The sequence below is a fragment of the Cebidichthys violaceus genome, unplaced genomic scaffold (genome assembly GCF_023349555.1).
Source record: "Cebidichthys violaceus isolate CVI_PGR_0920_01 unplaced genomic scaffold, fCebVio1.0.p SCAF_17, whole genome shotgun sequence".
NCBI classification, from domain to species: Eukaryota; Metazoa; Chordata; class Actinopteri; order Perciformes; family Stichaeidae; genus Cebidichthys; species Cebidichthys violaceus.
Window position 1 is genome coordinate 5660972 of NW_027176340.1, and position 17670 is coordinate 5678641.

A 17670-nucleotide genomic window follows, 5' to 3' on the forward strand; every position below is an offset into this window, starting at 1 on the left:
CAGCCTGACATCCCATCTGGCCCCTGAATGACTCATACCATTCACCCTGCTGGCTGCCTGAGGGAAACGCTAGCTTCTTCACCCCACAGTCACCTACGAGGCAACACACAACTAACTGCATCCTGAGTGAAGGTAATCACTGTGGGTTTGGAAATTGTCCATCCATTGGAAACCTTGAACAAAATGTAATGAACATAATAATGGCTGAAGAAATGTGAAGCTTGCTGAGACATTTAGATTGTCAACAACTGAGATCTGTTTCCCCCGAACTGTGGCGCTATTCTCTTTCCGTTACAGCCCTCATGTGCATAATGTGCATCGCGTGTGCATTTATTGATGCAGTCCTCAATCTTTCACATAGTTTCCAACTACTCTGCTTGGAAATGGAGTGATCACCTTATACTCTAACCGTAAGTCATATATAACTTCTATTTCTAATCAAATGCCTTTTGAAAAAAAGCTATTCAAATGTCCTCTGCTTTCTTTTATAACTTGTACAGTTGCATGCACTGTAGCAACAATGTAGCAGAAGCCTGGTGCCTGCCGCATCTAAATGCATGCGGTCCAGAGTGCAAACCCTTCACTGGTTGCATTTCTATACCTCCAGAGCCATTATGAATTTATGCTGAATAATGGGCTAGCCATTCATGAACTGTTCGTATCATGTGAAAGGGCTGGCACAGGCTCCAGTGTACGTGGCTAGGTCAAGCGTGCTCAAGGCCTCTTAGCATCAAACACAGTCCCCTGGGACACGTACACGTTACACACAGCACACATGATGACAGCAAGCGATGTCCAATACCTTCAAGGATAATTACCACGATCATATTTCGGAGGTAACATATGTTCTGTGGAGCGCCCACGCACCACACAAAGGGAACCCGCACAACATAAACATAGAAACACCCGGGATCACTAATGCAAATAGCGCCAGATACCATCGCTCTGTTTCCAATGAGTGAATGATCTTTTTATGCACTTAATCATAACAATTCATATTCATATGATGAGGGGAGAGGAGAGGAGCATCCTGCTTGTTAGCAGGTGGGCAAGATCTCAACCAAAACTCAAATGGTTTTACCCGTTGAAAAAAAAATAATAATAATATGGAAGCACCTCATTTATCCAAACAAGATACACAATGCATTCTTGTTCCAATTTTTGAATCCAATAAATGCCAAAATAATGAATAGCATAAACACAATTTGTCATTTCTCTTATCTTTTTATCATTATTATTTTAGCCATTGGCAACAATTTTGCACTGTGATCCAGAATAATGTCAGTGTGGAAGTTTTTAATTGAAACATACAAATGCACTGCAAACATTTAATATAAACACGTTGAATGTTTTGAGCGTGTAATTATGTGTCAAGTGTGCTAGCCCCTCAATGTCAGAGTTAGTGTTTCACATGCGGTGGCCCTGGTGAAAGGTTCAACCAATCAGATTACCCGCATCAGAAGGCATGTTAATTATAACAATATTCCTGTTTCAATATCATGAGTTTAATTACATTCATTTTAGTTGTAATGCAAGTCTGAAAGCTGTAATCCTGGAAGTGTTTAACGCGCTAAAATAAATAATGTTTGTGAATCTAATCAGGTAGCTCATGATCATTTTTTTATAAATTTATGATTGTTATGATCAATTTTATTGCTAGTTTGAATTCAGTTTCATTTTTCGTATCGCTGTAACACTGCGGGCATTCTTCCACACTAATACTGCAAATATGGTGACGAGCAATAGACACTGCATCCCTTCACTGAAGCGGCGTCTATCAGTGTTTTATTCTATTCAATCGCATTTTGATTTGCTCTTTATGCACTCTTTGTTTCGACTTGGAAGATTCTGTGAATGCATCTACTTAACTCTGCCAGGTATTACCACCAGCTGACCTAAAAGTGGTGCTATTGGATGACTCGATGCAGGGAACACAATCTTCTGTGGCTATCAGCCAATAAGGTTACAGGTTACCTCTGATGTCACACAGGTGACACTGCCTGAATACTAATCAATGATCCCTACATCAGGGGAGGTGGGTGATTTTAATAGTGTTATAAATATTCAATACACAGATGAAGCTATTAGATAGGTCTGTTTTTGTATGCTTTCTGTACTGCAGCTGTGGATGAAGCAACAGATAATCCTACCTTTATGCAATATGTGGAAAAAGTCAAGGATGGGCCATTTAACAGTAGATATCTGCATACATATTTGAATAAATGTATCTGGCATTTGAACTGCGGGTATGAAATATTCACGGTATTTTTGAAATGTTTCACTGAAAATAAATAAATATTCATTATTATTATTATTGTGCTTTGAGCTTTCTCATTCCACTCATGACCATGACCATATGCGGACGCCACAGCACATCCCACGTGGCCAAAACCTCTGCCGTGTTGCCCTAGAGACCTGCTCCTTTATAAGGCTACGGCTGATTGGTTGACGCGGTGGGAGAATGACAAGGATATGTGCATGTATGTGTGTGTGTGTGTGTTGGTTGTGGGGGGCTTGTATGGAGGGGGGAGTGTGAGGGGGGGCTAAACTGTCCAGAGAGATTTCTATGCATACTAAACAGGTCTAACCCTAGCTGGCTGAAATGAATTTTCATTAGTGCCTTCAAACAGGACTCCCTTCCTTGTCTGCTGTTCTGATACTGTGCTTCCACATTCCTCCAGGTGCTTTACAGGGTTTCTGTGCTTTTACAAACGATTTTTACATCAAATAAAGCAGGTGGGCCGAGTGAATAACGATGCATATTCAAAACTAACAGTAAATACAATGAAAATCTACCATCAATCTGATGAGATCCTTCATACGATACACAGTATAGCGCACACATATTCACATGCACACCCAAGCACATACACAGACAAAGACCAGAACTCACCTTCTGTGGGTGAGGTTTTCAGTCGTTTGCAGAGACCCTCTACGCCCGCGTAGTCCTCCTGGAGTTTGACAACCGCCTCTGGGCCACGCAGCTCCATCAACGAGCGAAGCTCCATGACCGAGCAGCCGAAGGCTGCCGCATGGTTCTCCTCGTTTCTTTGGTTCTTGGCATAAAAATCGCTGTTGGACATGTCCCCCATGATGTCAGCTAGTCAAGTCAGTTAGATTAGTGTTTGTTATTGCTTATAGATCAATCAAAAAACTTGCACAAGAGATGAGCTCAGTCTCATCCCCAAAAAATCCAAAATAGGTATCAAGCAGGCAAAGAAAAGAAAAAAGAATGCCACTGGTAGGTAAAGTAGGCAGATAGAGAGATTCAAAAAAGGGGAAGGGGGGGGGGGGGATCCGAGGGGATCAATCGATGAGCAGCTTCTCTGTTTCACGAGTGACTGTCAGATATCGGCAGACCAAAAACCATTAGAGAGAAGAAACAGAAGAGGAGAAAGAACAGCAGAGAACAAGGAGAGGAGGGGATGACGAAACACAAGTGGGGAGCATCCAGGTGAGCGTTGGACAGCCCCAGTGGTCAGGTCCTGAGAAGGGCAATGATGGTGGTTCCAAGTCCTGTAGGTCTCAGGCTCACCACGGCTGCAGTCCAGACCCGCTCCATGTGTGGCTTCCCATTGCTGCTATTCTGCTGTTGCCTCCGCTGCCTCTCTGTCTCTACATGGTGGTCCTCCCCATCACTGCTACAGAAAGAGAGAGAGAGAGGGAGAACAAGAAAGAGAGAGAGAGAGAGAGAGAGAGAGAGAGAGAGAGAGAGAGAGAGAGTGAGAGGAAGGGGGGAAGACGAATTCGAGAGATGAATTCAAAGAGGACAGAAGGTGAGGGAGGAGGAGGGAGAAAGACAGAGAGCACAAGAAATGAGTGTTGCGTTCTCAGGTCAGGGGTGAATGCAGCGGTAGATGGTGCACGGCTGAGAGGCAGCCTCTCCTGGCTGCTGCAGTAACTACGGCTCGGCTGTCTCTATCTACTGCTGCTGCTGCTGTTGCTACTGGCGCTGCTAAACTCATCGTGAGGACACGCCGACTGCCAGAGAGAGAGTGAGAGAGAGAAAGAGAGAGATTGAGAGAGGGAGAGCGAGAGAGAGAAAGGGATGCGAAAGAGAGGGAGGGCGGAGAGAAGAGGATGCTCCTTTCTGGTGCAGAGCGGAGAGGAGTTGTGCGCGGGCGGGAGGCTGGGGCTGCTCTGACGACAAAGCGGAGAGGAAGCACGTAACGCTGCGCTGTCACAGGGAGGATGGGCTGAGCTGAAGAGCTGCTGCTGCTGCTGCTGCTATCTCACCTCTAGTTCTCTCTCATTCTACAGTAAGTGACCTCTCCTATGCAGTCACTCCAGCTCAGCAATCCCTTCCTCTCCGCCTGTTGACTTGTCATGCCCTGCACTAATGACTTCCCTCCATGTCTCCCACCCTCTCGCCTTAGGAGGGCAATCAGCTCAGAGGGGAGACTTCTACAGTGTGAGGGTGTTACACTGAAATTCACTGGATTAAGATATTTCAAAGTCTGTGACCAGTTTATGTGAACAAGTTAGCAAATCACAAAACTAATTTATTGGTGTCAAAAGATGTGGCATAAGTCTTTATTATTTTATTCTTGACAAATCCCATGAAAAGACCAACATCAACAGTTCATTAATCCATCTTTAAATACTTCCCCTCTTCCCTACCTTGTCTGTGGCAGCCACAAGCACCTTTGTTGCTACTGAAGATGTCAATAAAAAAAATGTAATTTCTAATTCTATGACAACTTAGATAATTTCCTGCAACCACTGGACACCATTGGTGTCCTTTTTTTTTTTAAGCAATCACTCATGGTTTAATAAGCAGTTGGTTAGTATTTTCAGCACCAGGACTCAAAGCGCTCAGGTTCATTGTAATAAAGTAACATGTCACTCAGTGCAATGGTGTGGCTCATTGTTGTGTTTTTAATAGTGCTTAGACAACAATAGAGGCCCGTGGCACTGAAGAAGAGGCAGCACCAGCGATACTTGTTAATGTGATCAAGTCTTTGTTGAGTTTTCTCATTATCTAGCCAATTCCAAACAAACACGCAATGTCACACAATACAATGCACAAAACACTTGGTATAGTCTGTTCAAATCAGCCAGGACTACAACAGCAGCATGGCCGGCTGCTCCATCCATTACAAAGAACTACAAAATCATACAATGACAATGAGTCATTCATTCTTTGGAGGTTATGAGAGTTTAAGTGCACAGTGCTTTATATCGCACACCAAATATTCCTATATGTAAAAGGCCAGCGTTACCAATTGAATCCTGCTTTACTAAGTAATAAAATCTACAAAATAGAATCGTTTTATGTATAGTAGGCGGTAAATAGAACAGCCAAGGACAAGTAGCTTCATTGTTGTCCATGTTCCTGGAGACCGGTAGTGCACTCTCTAACTTTCTACACATTTAAACTACAGCAAAGATAATGGAGTTTTTGAAGTTGTCTAACCTTTGTTGGTATGCAGTAAAAAAAAAAAATCTGATAGAATGCCTAGGTAACACGAACATGAATACATTATTAATGTCACTGCTAAGAGACGTTTCGTTGTAAAACCATTCCCAGAACCTAGAAAACATGTTGGCCGCTGAAACCGTTGGCTCACTGATGTATAAGTTAACAACACGAGGTAGCATGTTTCAAGATACAGAGTTTATCAAGCCATCTGTTGTCTGTTTGGAAGTAGCAATGGGAAACCACAGACAGTTCACTTAGCATCCGATAAAACTCAGCAACACTGACGTAGTGAGCACGCTCAGATTCTTGGAACTGCTGGCATGCGCTGCTTAATTCTACCGGACTGAAACAATCAACCAGGTGTCCAATCGCAATTATCAAGTAAGATGATACGGAGGGGACGAGAACCAGAAACAATAGTGCGCTTGGGATCGGCGGGGCAACAACCTTGTCACAGCAGGGTAGTAAGAGATGCTGCCAACACGTGAACACACATCTGTAACTCCACAGGAACCAGTCCTGTCTGTTAATGAGCTCCAGCTCTTGCTGAAGTGAGACAGCGCTGGCAATGTCACCTGGACAAGTAGGACCTAATAGACATGCTATACATTTCTGTAAGGCATTTCCAACAAAGGGAAATGTTTGTCTTTTTTCCCAACCAACTGACAACATTTTAAATGAAAGACATTACATATTCTAGCTCAGATGGGTTTTGGATAGTTTCTCCAGTTATTAATAAAAAAAAAAAAAAAAAAAGGACACTGCTTCTTCCACTCCGTTTTTTCTCCAACCTTTCAAAACAAATCTATCAGAGAAAGTAGCAACATCAACAAGCTACGCTGTGTGATTCATGCTCAAAGTAGGTTCAAGATGACCACCTTTTCTGCATGTCATTCTTTCATCCTTTTCTAATATATTTCTAGCGTGAAAGAAAAGTAAAACTAAAGTGTGGAAAGAAATGCCGTATTTTCACCAATATAACGCAGAATGTCGGACCAGCTCCCTTCATAACATCTCTTCATTTCCCCACCATGTAAGACGGCGTGCTTCCTGTTTCACATTATCATGTTGCAGCGGTGTTATATTCTGCTGGCGTGCTGCTGCCTATTTTTAAATTACAATGACATGTGCAGAAGTAGAAAGATTGAGATTTTTTTTTTTTGGGGGGGGGGGGGGGAGACAGTGAGAAGAATTTAGATAACAAAAGATAACAGTTGAAAGATGGAGGAAGATGGGGACCAATAGAAAGGTTTAAAGAAGTAATACAGAATGATGGAATAAAGAGGGGTAAGCAGAGAAAGAGCGAGGTGAAAGGTAAGCTAGAGGTTGAAATGCACCGCTGAAGCCTGAGCTGAGTAACTTCATTTCTTCCTTTTTTCTATAATGTAAACACACATGCACACATAGACACCCTAACATGCATATGTATACAGAACAGATTTTCTCTGTTCTTGAAAAAGCAAGGCAGCTCTAAGTGGAACTTTTGTTCGAATAAAATCAGATAAAACCACGATAAAGGCAGTGTGTCAAAATGGTTCTAATGCTAAATAGTTTGAACATCAAAGGGTGAGTTAAGTGTTGGGGATATGGAGCGCTTCACGATTTTGTTATCATCTTGCAAATTTCCATCATCGTCTTTGTACCCGTCTGTCTGTCCCACCAATCTGTCATCCTGCTAACCCGTCTATCTGTAGCTGACTAAAACACTTCCCTGCTGTGCTATTCTTCTGTCTACCTCCCAGCCTACGTGCCAGTCTGTCTGTATAATTGTTGGCATGCTCCCCATGGGTTGACAGTGACTAATGAGTAACATATGATCAAAGACTTAAGGAGAAAGTGTAGAATTTGCAATAATGAACAGCTTTTTACCTAAAGTGCGAGAATACTTAATTGGACTTTATGAACTCGAACACCATATGGGGACCACATTAAAACGTGAAGCTCCACAGCCAGATGCCAAGACCATCTGACCACCATACTGTATAGTGTTTGCTGTGTGACAAAACTACTGACAAAACACAGAGGGATCTACTACAGCTGAGATACAAAAAGGGGCTACTAACATAAAGACAAAGCAGCAGTACCCAACAGTCTGTACAACCAAGAACTTCACTCTAATGAACTGCTGTAAATTTACGGTGGATTTAAAACAGTATCTTACAGTATTTCATCATAACTGCAAAATACAGTTAATTATGTATTGAATGTCTATTCTTGTTATTATTTTATTTGTTGGCAGTTAAATGGAAAAGTAGCGGGTTGTATCATCCTTTGTAAATAAACGGAAATATTCTGGCACATACCGTAAAATTACCGTAAAACCCAGTTATCCTACTATCATATACTGTAATCCAGTATACGGTAAGATACATTAAAATAAATTAGGGTAGCTGCACCGTAAAAAACGGTGAAATTGTTTAGAGTGTTGCGTGTTGTAGAATCATGTCTAGTTCATGTGTTTTTGTGGTAACAAGTAACTCTTTTGTCTTATTTTTGTTTGACTTAAGTTATTAACCATAATTAAAAAAAAATTCAGACTTTGACATTGCTTTATTGATTTAAGTGTCAAAGAAAATGTGCTACAATGCCACCGAACAACCCTGCAGTACTCATATTTTTGCTGAACAACACTACTAACTATAGCGTCAAGAGTGAACCTGAAGCTGAATGTCCGAAAATCAAATCTTCAAGTCATATGACAGGTCAACGGTGACATATTAGACTGTATATGCTTCTGTTTTTAGAAATCACCGACTGAGGCTGCCGGTACATGATGAACTGAAAAAAATACAGTGCAGGCAATTTTATGTAATTGTGTCTTGATGACATCATCATCACAGCCTCTATTCATCTCCAGGAGAGGCTTGTTAAAATTCACACATAATGTGCAATGTAATATTGTGCTTTCTGTCTTTGCATCCATTTGACCTTTAGTTAGAATTTCTTTATGCATTGTGGCTGGTGAGTCGTCTGCTGGGTCTCTCTGTTCCGCTCTGTGATTATAAAGAACAAGTATTAATGGTGGAACGGTGCTCTTCAACATTTGCTGCTTTCTCTTTGGTGAGAAGTTTCTGGCCTGACAAGCAGTGGGTAGTTTGTTGTCCTCCACAGCGAAGCCATGCGCATTCTCCGTGTGTCTGTCTCAAAATGTCCTTGAGCACAGCGAGGCAGAGCTGAGGTAGGAGCTGTGCCCACTGCACCACCGGCAGAAGCAGTGGCATACAGCTCCCCCTGCCTGTGACAAAAAGTAGTGCAGGAGACTTCACTAAAGAGACAGAGCTGCTCTGCACACCTGCACGCCCGTAATATCCCATCATAAGATGACAGCCTTACAAATGCTCACGGGTTTGTATCGTGACATGAAGAGATTCATTTAAAAAAAAAAATTCAAAAGCATCAGATTACTTCATTTTAATAAGGTGTTTATGTGAGAGGGAACAAATAACACGAACGCCTTACGATGTGAAACACCACCACCACGAAGTACAGCCTCAGAAATGATCAACAGCAAAATTCAACAGCTCACTGGCAAAAAAAACAAATACTTAAAAGCTTCGCAATAGCAGTAATTAGAGCAATACTGTTGCATGGGGATATATTATATTGGGAATGCTCTTATAATTGTGTGTCCACACACAAGAACACATTTACAAAGGAAGGGACATGCTGAGTCAGTATGTTACGCTGCTGGTGTCACAATGCAGAAGGCAGAGATCAGACAAATGAAGGCTTGCTTTGACTTAATAACAGTGTGTTCAAGCACATATATGTTCCAGTGCTGCTTCACATAAACTCAATGAACAGAAATAAAATAGACTGTTACTGTTGTTAAGAGTTTTCCATACATTGCATATAACCTGCACTACACTGCAATGAACCATTTATAATATTGAATTATTCATTAAAAAAAAAATGTAGGAAATAAAATAATAAATATCAGCTACGCAGCAGAGGCAGCTACACAAAGCTTTGGGAATCCCCAAACACACGCATACACACACACATTGGACAGCAGCTGCAGTGCAATACTGCACTGCAATATCCGAGTGCACGCATAGAGAGAGAGAGAGAGAGAGAGAGAGAGAGAGAGAGAGAGAGCGAGAGAGCGAGAGAGAGAGAGAGAGAGAGAGAGAGCCACGTTAACTGACATTGTCTCTGAGGTGAATTGTTACATAACAACCACACAGAGAGCCTTATTCTTTCAGCCACCATCAGTGCTCTCTAATTGGGTTGAAAGCAGCTGTCACGCTAACTAAGCGCAGCAGACAAGAGTCTGACGAAGAAAAAGGTTATTTTGGAAAAGCAATGCAGGAGATCCAAAAGGACTGCAGCTCCAACACATATCAGGCTGAGGAGACGATGAAGCTGAGAGCGGAAAAAGGAGAGAGAGGGATGAGTCAGAGTGAAGGGGAAAGAGAACGAGGCATGTAAGAATACGCGCATGTGTGTGTGTGTGTGTGTGTGAGCTTAGCCTATGTCGGCTTCTAGATAGTGAGGGGGTTTTGAAGAAAAGCAGTTGGCCAGGCAACCCAGACAGCCGCAGGGGTTGCTGCGTGTCACTGCTGAGTGATATTGAGGAGCAAAAAAGTGAGAACAGGTGATATGCTAAAACTGTGAGAGGATGAGGCACCGAGCATTATGAGTCTTTTGTCCAAACAGAGAATGCCCTAATGGACCCCGTCCTCTCCTGCAGAGGACAAACGTCACGGTGTTCCACTGTGGGTGACTCCATCATTCCCTCACTTTCCTTCTCAGCTCCTTGCGTTTTTTTGTTTCTGCGTTTTACAGATGTCACCTTTCCTCTCGCCTCGGTTGCCATTTTTCATTAACATTGCTTGTGAGGAGTTCTGCCGTATTCGCGGCCACCTGAATACCTTGCCCTGGGTGTTCCTACTGAGCAAATGCCATTATACAACGTAAGCAACGCACTCAGGCTGTGGGGGGAGATATGGGGAAGTAGAGTGTAATCCTGCCTGGAGCAGCTGTGTGGATGCACATTAACAACTGTAACCAAATCATTTTATTGCCAAGCATATTGAAATGTAACAAACAAATGTAGCATGAAAGTCATTATTATTGAAAAACTAGCGAAACCAAATGCTGTTTGAATATAATGATCTAATGATAAGTAGTGATTTAGTGCTTAATAGTGGATGCTCTGGTGCTTTTACAGGCTGAGGTTTTTCCCTCTGTGGGAGATCATCCTATACAGTAAATGAGAAGTTTTGCTATCTGCTGATGAATTCTTGAATCGAATGACTCTGAGCCCAATAACCCCCGGAGCATAGCCTCTGGTTGTCAATCAGGAGCAGGAACTCAGGGGAGGTGAACCGTGGTAAATGATAAAATACGGGGGAGTGAAATGAAGTAATTCATTTTTTTTTTTCGTGTTTTCCTCTATACTAATGATACTAATGTATGTAGTAATTGAATGGCATAAATAAAAAAAAAACAGCGAAAAGATGACAGCGGTGGTCTCTCTCGGGTCCAAAAGATTAAGTTGACATCAGAAGCTACGGGTTCAAGAATATCTATCTCTATCTTTTCAGATGGACTATCATTAACAATGACCTCTTGTGCTTGTGTCCTAAGTGAAGTCTCTCCTGCAACTAGAACCAAGGCTACAAGCACATGACAGGAAGAGGGAAATAAAACTTGATCCCGTCTCCTCTAACAGAAAACAATGTTGATGAAACATAGATGAAAATATAACAATCTGGTGAATCTGCAGCTTCTGTATTTTCTTTTTCACCACACAAGTGGCATGGATTTAGAAATTGTACTATATGATGGATTTCCATTCAAATCTAGTTCAGATATTTCACGTCTATTATTGTCTCGTATTGACAAATATCTAGTTAACGTGCTAACATGCTAAACTAAGATGTCCAGTATGGTAAATGTTATGCTGACAATGAATAAATCACTACTCACTCACTATTTATTCAAACCAATATGTGGGTTTCAAGTGGACCTTTACACATTATTCTCCACTATTATGAGGCAGAGAGAACCATGTTCTGAGCTGTATTGTATTCTGGGGTAACGGAGCTCAAAGGAGAAGCTTGTAACTGGAAGGTTGCCAGTCGGATTTCAGTTTGTTAATCACATTGAACTTAGTGGTAATGTAATGGGTGACGTAAAATCAAAAACATAATCTTCAAATGAAATTCCCAAATTTGAGTTCGCATGTGCTTGTTACTTTCAATTTAGACGTCGTAATTAAAAAAAAATCACAATAATATAGTCATATTGAATTATCGGCCAGTACAGGTTAAATTAAACTGTCTCACACATGCCTACGGTATACATTATAATATCAAACAGCCTTTGTAAACATTCTCAGAAAAATATATGAACACAGTGCCTGTAGACTTAAACAATGTTTAAAAAGAACATTGAAGAAATTGTGGTACTGTCTGCATTTTCACTTCGCCCATTGTAGAGATTACAACGTTCACGCCTTCCATGCTCCCACCCAGCTCCTTCATCATAACCTCACCCAACCTGGAATAAGTCTGTTTCTATCTGCTTCACCACCAGATTCACTACCTTCACTGGATAATGCATCAAACAAGAGGATGACACGTGTGGTCGTGGGGATTTTACTAATCCACACACACACCCACCCACACACACACACACACACACACACACACACACACACACACACACACACAGTATGACACATGGTGCAGTCCACATGGCACTCACAGTGACACTTGCTTATGAAGGTTTCTTCCCTCAAAAGGTCCCGCAAAACACACTGAGTCATCATCACATTAGATGTTGAATGCTTTTGTGTAATGAGGCAGAGACTGTGATTTTAACTTTGTAAATTCTGGTGTTGGGTTAAATCGTGATGGTTATGATATACCTATGGCCCTGAATGCTCATATGAGCATGTGCAGAGACAGATACAGTGTAACATTCTGCATGTCTTTATCAGTAATGCCACTAAGACTTGGACTAGCCCTATAACTTAGGGGTTTACATGGAAAGTGGTTTATGTCAAGCAAAGTTCATGCCACATAAGGTGTGTTGTGCAGCTGGTAAATGGGTTATCTACACTACATTTTGATGAATGAAGAGGGGTGTGGCTTCAGCAGTGCTCTCACCTCTGTACAAGTCACAGAAAAAGAAATCTGCACAGCCATGCATGAGAGTACATGATACAGAAGTCCTTCCTGTGCAGCTAAATGGGCACGCATGGTCGAATGACATCTAAGGTGAACAAAAAGGCACTCCATTGCTTCCTTACAGTAATGGAATAGAGTATCTCTTTTTAACAAAAAAAATAATAATTAGTGCACTGGTACCTTGAGGCTAAAATCTTAGTTACAGACCACCCAAATAAAAAATGACTGAAAAGACTGGATGACACACTGTTTGACTGGCACTGATAAATTGTTGCAGCGGTTAAACATGAACAGACGCGGCACAGGTTTGATGTAGAGAGCAGAAGTGATGACAAGGTGAAGATGGGGCTTACACACTGCTTGAGTTCTATGCGCTTCATCATCTCTAAAATCTTTCAAAGAGAAACTCTCGTGGCGCAGCTACAACATATAAACACAGACAGACATGGAGGTGAAACACCTTTCTGCTTTATTTTTTTCTTTGCCTCATCGACCAGCCTACAGGGGGACATTTGGAGTTTGTTTTGGATCCTACACTGGCTGGGGGTTTCCACGTGCAAGTGAGTAAATGGTATCTGTAAACAATCTGTCTGATGGTGCCACTGAGCATGCAGGACTAAACTAAACTAAAATGTGGCGCCATTGTTACACCTTTGGTTTAGGCACATGAAGAAAGGGACTGATACCGGCGTTCCAGGTTCAACTGAAAAATAGGCCGACGGGCATACGGCCCAGAAACATAAGACTATATAGAAAGAGTTTTGTTCGTAATGTTAAGCATGTTATTCCAGCTTTCAATTCAGCTGTCTACAGGGAGATAAGAAGGAAGTGAAACTGTGTAATACTGGCCGCAGTATGTGCGCAGTAGAGCATGTCTCTCTAACTGTTAATAGAGCAAAAGAGAGGGCTTACAAAAGATCTGTCGTTGGCCGTTTAAGTCCACCAGAACACATTCATCCCATTTTTATCCTGAATTAGCACCAGCTGTACTCTGTTGATTTATCAGATGATTCAACACAGAACTGAATCAGCATATTACAATGTGACAGTTTATATGTGTTAATTAAGTATCATCATAAGTTAGGCATTCTGAAGACTGAAAGACAGCAAAACTGTTTACATGCAGCTAAAGGCAACATATTAAATCAAGCATTTTAGCCAGTCATACATGCATGCATGTACATCCATGTGTAAGCGAGATCACACACCTTGTGCTTTCTAATACACATGTGCATGCCGTGTGCATATTCCTATGCATGCTCTCACACACACACACACACACAAACAAACACACACATTAACTTCCTGCTGCAAGGTCACTGGAAGGTAGAAATAAAGAAAGACTGCTGTTGCACTCTCCTTGCTCCAGATGAGCCTGTAGAAATCAGGAGGGAGTTATTGGTCTAATTAAATTCTGCACATTAAGGCTAAGTGTGCTAGAAGGGGACCAGAGACAGAATGAGGAAGAGAGAAAAAAAAAAAAAAAAAAAAGAGTGAACGAGTAACAATGGTTCTTTGAATCCATAGCCTTGGTGCACATCACATGAAGATAGGGAAGTGTAAAATAGACTTGCGTTTAGCCAATTACATCCCAAGTGAAAAAATCTCTACCACTGAATTCTAAGAAATACCTAAAGAGTGCAAACGTGAAACAGAACGGTGTGTTTTTGAACTGCCATTTCCCAGTATATGACATTTTATTTTAAGTCCTGAGATGGGCACAGTTTACCACACCTGTGTTATTATGGCAGCTCGAGTGTGGCTATAAAATGTCATCACCACTTGTATTGTATTTACTGCTTTGCTATTGCTCCCTGCTCCTTTATTTGATCATTTGAAAAGTGAAGAAAGTAGAGAGAGTAAAACAACAGCTAATACTAGCAGAGCCAAATGCAAACAATTCCCCTGCAACATGTATTGTGTAAAAAGACAACAACTAATGGTAGGATTTGAAAATTCTGGACTTTGGTGCCCCCAGTGGTAGTATCAAAAAAAGACACTGTGGCTGACAGCAAAGCAGGCTAAATCCGCAACACCAACATCCCTTTAATCTCATTAACAGTTTCATATACATAAAAGGGTTGACAGATGGAAAATGTACATCAAAGTGATACAGATGTGGGCACCTCCATTTAGAAAAGCCAGCAAAACTGCTCGTAGAAGATGAATTTGGAATGAGAGCTGGTCTAAGCACATATCAAACCATTTGATCTGCATAAACAGGTGCACTTCAGCTGTGCTGCTCCAGAGACATCTGTGCAAGTGAGTTTATTTAAAGCTACAAAATGATTATTCCGTCATTTGATTTATTTTGTTTTTTGATTTACACGTCTCTCAAGGAGGGTGTCAGATGCAGTAAATACATTTTTATTACGGGTAGATATTATATACATAAATGCAATTGGACAAACAGTAAACACTCCCTTAACTGTTTCAAAAATGAATGTAAGATGTCTGTTAATATATGATGTCATGTCTCTGTCATTTTTAATTACAGTCCTTGCTCAAATTCGTTAAGTTTACATTTTCTTATATTGCCAACCCCACAAATGTCCAAATATTGATCTGTTTGATCTGTTGATCGTTTTTTTTTTTTTTCCCCATTCTTTTTTTCCATTCTTCGACTACCTTTTTTTTGTCATACTAAATGTATGTATTTGTGTATATCAATTTATATTAGGGCTGCCCCCTCATAGTGGACTAATCAGTCATTTAGGTCTTAGGCGACTTAGATTTCTGTCATCGATTAGCCATTCTTTAAGGTTTTACATGCTGAATGACTTATTTCCAAGAAACCTGTGAGCATATTTCTGACGAAAACCAAGATTTAAAGTGGTGCATTTGTGCAATTCTTCGTGGTATTTACCCATTTTATATAGCTTAGAAGTAGCAAGCAGCAACTCAAACATGTGGAACCGAGCAGTGTGTAAAACAAGTCCACATACTTAACCTACTCAACCAATCAGCAGGCAGCACACCAAGAATATAATGACTGACTGGTCAGGAATAGAGACAGAGAAAAGCTATTAATCACTGTCTCTTACTGAGTCACACAAACACACTCAATGCTATGAGATTCTCACAGTATGGGTGACTGAAACTTGAAGTCCTTTTATCTGGATAAGATGAATTAGAAAAACACTGATGCATGTTGATGGACCAGGCAATGTGACATTACACTCAAAGCAAGTGGGTGTCAGAGTCAAGTGATTGCCTGCAGTAGCTTAAACTCTGCCTTTCAAGCCCATCTTATGTTTATTCAAGATACATTTCATGAGCTAGTCTCAAATCCCAAATGAACCTATTATTTTTTTTTTTTTACATTTTAGACAAAACTGCAAGAAAAAAAAAAAAAAAAAATGAAAATCAATGGCAAACATGAAACAAATCTAAAGGACTATCTTAGTCGTGTCATGAATTGTATTTACATTACACAAAATATCAAATTTTCCTAATAAAAGCTTCAGAATCGGTACAGAATGCGACCACTATATCCTTCCACCATCAATTCTTTACTGAAGAATTGAGATCCACCTCATTTTGAATTAGGACAAGGAATTGAATTTAAACTATACTTCAAACAGCTTGACAGCCTTCTCCCTGTCAGTTGTGTCCTATACTCACCCTTTTTCTTTCATCTCCTTTGTTTTTCCTAAGAATTCTTCCACTGGTAGACAAGCTTACAAAATCAAAATGAGCTATTTATAATGTCACTTTATAATCATTTCCTGATATTTCTTATCACCAACAGGACAAGAATAGATTAATGCTTACTGTACCTGTACTTGGATCAAGTCTCCTATTAAGATTTGTTTGTTTTTTGTGGAAAAATGACTGTCAAGTCTGCATGTGCTTGTCGCTGTGCTACACAGAGGTGATGATGACACAGCAAAATCGAATGCACTGCGACGCTAACAGATTCTCTCTTGACTATATAAGATATGACAGACGGAGTAAGGTAAGCTGTTTTTTTGTTTCTTGTACACATCTGTTGTTCTTTTGAACAACTGTTAAATCATTAAAAACAAATACTACATACAATGTATATTTTTTTGTGTCTATGCCTTTTGGATGGACGAGGGAAACTCATTTTTTCCAAACTGAAAGTGAAGGACTGGTCTAAGTTCACATGCTGACTTTACTTTATATATTTGTAGGCCTGTATTATCCAACCTTAAGATAAAAAGAGTAGTTTGCTGTGCTACGTCTATCCTATAACATCATCAAATATGTACTTCAAATATCTACAATTGGGTTTAAGGGCATGAAGTTTCAGAGGACGATGAGACAGCCGGTGCATAAATCTTTTCCCAAATGTTCCTTCTTTCCTCCATTTTCCTTTGCGCTCACCTTTATTCATTAATGTCTCATCACCTGTAATTTTGTCCAACTGGTCAAAAAGAGACTGTGAGAGTAAGAGAGAAGGAGACAGAAAGAGGACTGACACTCTGCCTCTGAGCTGTCTGGCTGTTTTGCTGCAAGCAGAGCTGATGGTTGGGGTCACACAGTCATCCCAGTCCCAGCAGAGGCACAATCTATTTCCTATGACAGCCTTTCTGACAGTGTGGCTGACTGACTAAATGACTGAATAAATGCATAAATGACCGAACGACTTGGTGGCTATAGGCAAATGGCTGACTGGTTGTCTGACTGACTGCCTAGCTGTATTGAAGTTTCTCTGAATGGTCGTTTTTTTCTATGTTGGTGCACACTGACTAACTGGCTGTCTACTGAACTGACTGACAAATCAGCCAACCAGACAGCAAGCCAGTGACCCTGTCTGTCAGTTGGAGTGATGATCAGTCAGTTGATCGGACAAGCAAGAAAACATTCAACTAACAAGCCAGTGAAATTACCAATTCATTGACCACCGACTGTAATCAGCCATCGACTCAGCCATCCAGAACAACAGACAGCCAACAGATCAAGTAGGAGAGGTGATAATGTTCCCTATTAATCCACCGTGCCGAATAGTCAGTCAGCTAATGCAGTGAAGACAGCTAGCCAGCAAACACACATGATCAGCTACGGCAGCGAAGCCTGCTGCTGTGACAGAACCAGTCAGTAAGTGTGACAGAGAGGAGACTGCAGAGTGCATGCAGCCAACAG

At 41.0% G+C, this 17670-nt stretch overlaps 1 protein-coding gene across 14 annotated transcripts in view; it reads right to left on the reverse strand.

Moving 5' to 3' along the window:
- atp2b2 (ATPase plasma membrane Ca2+ transporting 2) overlaps positions 1–17670 on the reverse strand; it is a 125879-nt gene that overhangs the window by 64360 nt on the left and 43849 nt on the right. For 11 of the 14 annotated variants that reach the window (XM_068712321.1, XM_068712319.1, XM_068712326.1 and 8 more), the window contains exon 1: positions 2894–4122. In XM_068712321.1, coding sequence (XP_068568422.1) covers positions 2894–3092 — 199 coding nt within the window. In that variant the 5' untranslated portion in view covers positions 3093–4122. Of the gene's footprint in view, positions 1–2893; positions 4123–17670 lie in introns of those variants that run through there. The other 3 variants (XM_068712313.1, XM_068712312.1, XM_068712314.1) reach the window with 2 other exon arrangements.